This window comes from Triticum dicoccoides, unplaced genomic scaffold, assembly GCF_002162155.2.
Source record: "Triticum dicoccoides isolate Atlit2015 ecotype Zavitan unplaced genomic scaffold, WEW_v2.0 scaffold79217, whole genome shotgun sequence".
Classification (NCBI taxonomy): Eukaryota; Viridiplantae; Streptophyta; class Magnoliopsida; order Poales; family Poaceae; genus Triticum; species Triticum dicoccoides.
The window spans coordinates 70,090-74,449 of NW_021300310.1; the positions used below are offsets into that span (position 1 = coordinate 70,090).

At 47.3% G+C, this 4,360-nt stretch overlaps 1 protein-coding gene across 1 annotated transcript; it reads left to right on the forward strand.

The window, feature by feature from the left end:
- Positions 1–720: 720 nt before the first annotated feature.
- LOC119347893 (uncharacterized protein DDB_G0271670-like) lies at positions 721–3,271 on the forward strand. The gene is made up of 2 exons (XM_037616375.1): positions 721–1,114; positions 2,497–3,271. Exons 1-2 carry the CDS (start codon positions 911–913, stop codon positions 2,962–2,964), a joined length of 672 nt encoding a protein of 223 aa, XP_037472272.1. The 5' UTR covers positions 721–910; the 3' UTR covers positions 2,965–3,271.
- Positions 3,272–4,360: the final 1,089 nt, after the last annotated feature.

A 4,360-nucleotide genomic window follows, 5' to 3' on the forward strand; every position in this document is an offset into this window, starting at 1 on the left:
GATGACCTTGGGATGCTCCGCATCAGCCTGGCTTGGTGAAACACCGAACGGGTCGTGCGGCACGACCCCTGGTAGCCCGCGCGTATGGCAGTTATCGGCATGATTTTGATAAGGAGGGTAGCACATCCTAAAAAAAAGATAAAGAGGGTAGCACACAAAACAAACGCTGAGTAGTATATGACTTTTTTCAAAAACGTTGGACTATATGAGAGCATTACTAGTAGAGCTCTCAAACCCTCGAACCCCTAAAATGACTGCTTTTTTACAGTTTTCGTTAAAAAAAAGCCGTAGACTAGAACCCCTTAACCCTCAAACCCTCAATTTTTTTTAAAGGTCCAACCCTCAAACCCTCTCCCAATCCTCAAAAGTAAGGGTTGGGGAGCAAAACCTACCCCAACCCTCATTTGGCGGTTATCCTCGCGCGGGAGGGAAAAATCCTCCCAACTCCCGCGCCCACGCCCGCGGTCGCCGCTGCTAGTCGCCCCCGTCGCCGGCGGCCGCCCCGTCGACCTCCCGCGCGCAACGACAACGTCGTTCATAGGGAATATTCCGTTATAAAGGTTGGGTTTGAGGATTCTAATCCTTGCCTTTATTTTTTAATCCGTAAAAGTGCATAAAAAAATTATTTTTGGACCCTTAAAACACTAGTGAGGGTTTGATGGTTCGAGGATTTACTAGTAATGCTTCCGTGGCTCCAGCCAGGGAAAGGAGCCACTCTTGCAGCCCTTTGGCCAGCCCACCCCGCTGGTCTCGCTCACGGTCACGGGATACCCCACGCGACGAACACAACAACACCACGGCCAAAAGCGAAGAAGAAATTCCTCTTTCCCTTTCCACTTTCCTCCCCCATTTCCACCCACCATCCGGCAGGCAGAGGCCACCGGCCCCTCGCTCCTTGTCGCCGCTCTGGATGGCCACTGCTCCCAACATCGAGATGATCGCCTCTTCGCTGCGCAGCTGCTCCCTCAACGGCGGCGGCTGGCGGCCGGGCCGGCGCCACCGCCACGGCCACGCCAGGGGCGCTGAGGGCAGCAACGACAGCGAAGGCGTCACCGTCGAGCTCAACTCCGACGTCGCCCTGCCCTACCACTGGCAGCAGTGCCTCGACATCCGGGTACGCACACGTCCCCATCTACACATTCCGTCATTTGTTCCCCTTCACAACATCCGAATCGGAGGGAGAACGAACATCCGCCAGGGATGGGATCGATGGCCGTGCGCCCCCGTGCGCGTGCGTGCATGGGCGTGTGCGCTCTCCCAATCATTTGGACATAAATGACAAGCGGCTTACGAGGTAGTTGGATGCCTGTACTTCGTAGTTTTGAGGCCCGGATTCGATGGGTCAATCATTCGCATCATTTAATGGCCAAAGCGGCTGAACACTTGAGACGGATTGAGCTTCATTAATCGCCTCCAGTTTTGGCCCCCTCTTTTGTTCTCTTGTTATTGGACTCTTGCATAATCTGTTCCTAGCCGGCAACTCTTTTCTCTTGCAAAATTTCCTTTTGATTATTTGATCCGTCTCCTTGTGATTTCTTTCCAGCTTTAGAAAGGCTCGACCCTTTCCGCTGGATGGCAACTTGTTCTCCCCCATTGCTATGCTGCTGTTTTCTCTTCTTGAAATACTACTAATATCCTAGTGCGCCATCAGATCTGCGTCTGTCTTGTAAATCCTGACATATCTGTGTGGATCCATTCCTTTTTGCTCTGTCTCCCTCTCTTTGTAAAGCTAGATTTCGCCATAGGTTTCTTCTGGACCACAGCCATATCGATTATCACCGGAGTTGTGAGGATCTTTATTGCGCTAGGATAGATGCCACCCTGCTTCCAACAAACAAGTGACATGAAAAAGTTAGTTAAAAATAAGGTGCGATGTAGCCTGAGGGGTGTTTGCTTCCAGGTACTTTTTTTGTCGGGACTAGAATTTTTTTTTAAGAGAACCAAACACTACCTGAATCTTCACCGTTCGATTTCCGAATCCTAGAAAAAAATATGTTGCGGGTTTTCTCATTTTATTTTCTACTACACAAATACTCTCCGCACTCGCACCTCTTCATTTTGATTCTCACCGCACTCATCTCTGTTTTTTTCCAAGCTAAAAACCACCACACCCGCAAAAAAAAACTAAAAACCAACACAACTGTCACACACTGACCGAAGAGAATCTTGCATATATTCCCTGCGAGGTCACGAGTTGCATAGAGCACATTTCATCTGATCCAGCAGTTCTATTCCACATTGCTCTGCCCCTGTATTGATGTCCATCGGTTCTAGTTGTCAAACATTTTCCTTTTGCTTGGTAATCAAACATTGTGTTCATGGCCTATCTCAAATCAAGATGTACATACATTTTGGAAGTTTTTTTGCAGCATCTCCTCATTTCTATTTTTAGTTGATTTCTCTCAACATCTACTTTTCCACGATTTTTCTCAACACCTAGATGCTACAGGGAATTTATTGAACTTGCTACCTTTTTTTCCTAATGATCTGATGCAGACGGGGCAAGTGTACTACATCAACTGGGAGGACGGCACCCGGACGACTATCGACCCTCGCACGCCGTCGCTTTGCTCCGCCTTGTCGACGCCGCGGTCCACCTGTTTCACTTCACACCGCGCAGCCTTCACTTCGTCGTCCAGCTCTGGGTACACCTCCGCGGCGTCCAGCGTCACCGGCGGCTACGGCTACGGCTATGATGACAGCGACGGCTATAGTGAAGGCTACGGCGACGACGAGGAGAGCAGCAGCAGCAGCAGCCGGAGCTCCGGCGTCTCGTCCGTGCTCTCGTCTTTCTTCCCTAGTAACGAGCCCTCCTCCAGCGACAGTGGGCACGCCACCAGCCACGTGCTCGTTGCGGTCGGGTGCAGGGCGTGTTTCATGTACTTCATGGTGCCCAAGAGCGTCGGCCTATGCCCCAAGTGCGGCAGCTCCGGCCTCCTCCACCTCGGAGCCTCTTACGCCTGAGCTGCCAGCCTGCTACCACCTGTTCCCCCGTGAGTCACTACTTGCGAGGCGTGGTGCAATTTCGTGGCTGTCATGGACTACCGAAGACAGCGTTTTGTGCGAGGAGGTCCCCAAATCGTTGCCACTGATTCCTGGTTCCTGTGCTTCTGTGCCAATGTACGGGACAAGGGAAGGAAAGAGACCCATGTCATTGCTTTCTCTATGTCCTCGTGGGACTCGACGACAGAGACTAACCTTCCGTCCTTCCATTTCAAGAGTGAACATTTGTGCTCTAATTAATTACCGTTGTTGGGTTAGCATTTTATTATTTTATACTCCATCCGTTCCTAAATATAAGTCTTTTAAGAGATTCAACTATAGACTACATACAAATCAAAATGAGTGAACCTATACTTTAGAAGGCGTCTATATACATCCGAATGTAATCTCTAGTAAAATCTCTAAAAGACTTATATTTAGAAACGGAGGAAGTAAAATATTGAAAGGGAGCAAACAACCATGACATGCATACAAAGTCTGTAGTTTTTTTATAACATAGTAAAAAACTACAAACACAGATGCTCACATGCACGCATACCCTATCCCTTTGAACACCGAGATATTGAGTCGGCATAACATCATAAAATTAACGAAGTCACCTCAGGTGCCTTTGTAGTTGCTGAGAACGTCCCCTCACATTGAACGAGCATCACCGACTGAAATAAATTCAGAAAAATATGAGCACTACCGGCAAGTCCATGACTTGAACCTTGGTAGGTTGGTTCGAACACAAGAAACCTAATTATCTGAGCTAGGTTCAACTCGCACAGTATCAGCTAGTTGGTGCAGTGCTTACTTGGCAATTTCGCTATATTATTTTATTTCCAGATTTTTTGGCGATTCAAACTTTTAGACATCATACAACATTATGAAGTTCATGTCGAATGAAGGGAGATTGCAGCGACCCGACCCAAATGGATCGAAGTCTTTGTGCTTAAGTGCTATTCCATGAATCGGCTTGCTAGCACACACAATACTTGATGAATAACAGAGTTCAATCACACACTTTATTACATCAAAAATCCTCAAATTGAGTATTTATTACATAAATATGGTTGAAGGTCATCTAAATCAACATACTATGGAAGCATAGAAGAATAATGGGCCCATCAACTCCACTGGTAGAATTGAGTGTAGAACAACGACCTATCACACATTACTCTTCGTCGGAATAATCTGGAACATGATAAATTGCAGTCGTGTCAGTCAGCATATGGAATATGCTGGCAATGTCACACCCTGAAATAAAAATGATAATTTTTATCTCTGCATAAAATCTGGCCGGTGGAAGGCTCTAAGATTCAAGTTTTTGAATAAATCTAATTTTGTCCTATATCAAATTAATTAAATTACTGAT

Bases quoted from the DNA above. Each gene is read 5' to 3' on its own strand.
- LOC119347893 (XM_037616375.1), top strand. From the start codon at position 911: ATGGCCACTGCTCCCAACATCGAGATGATCGCCTCTTCGCTGCGCAGC. The intron at 1,115-2,496 runs GTACGCACACGT...GATCTGATGCAG, and splicing joins AGCAGTGCCTCGACATCCGG to ACGGGGCAAGTGTACTACAT.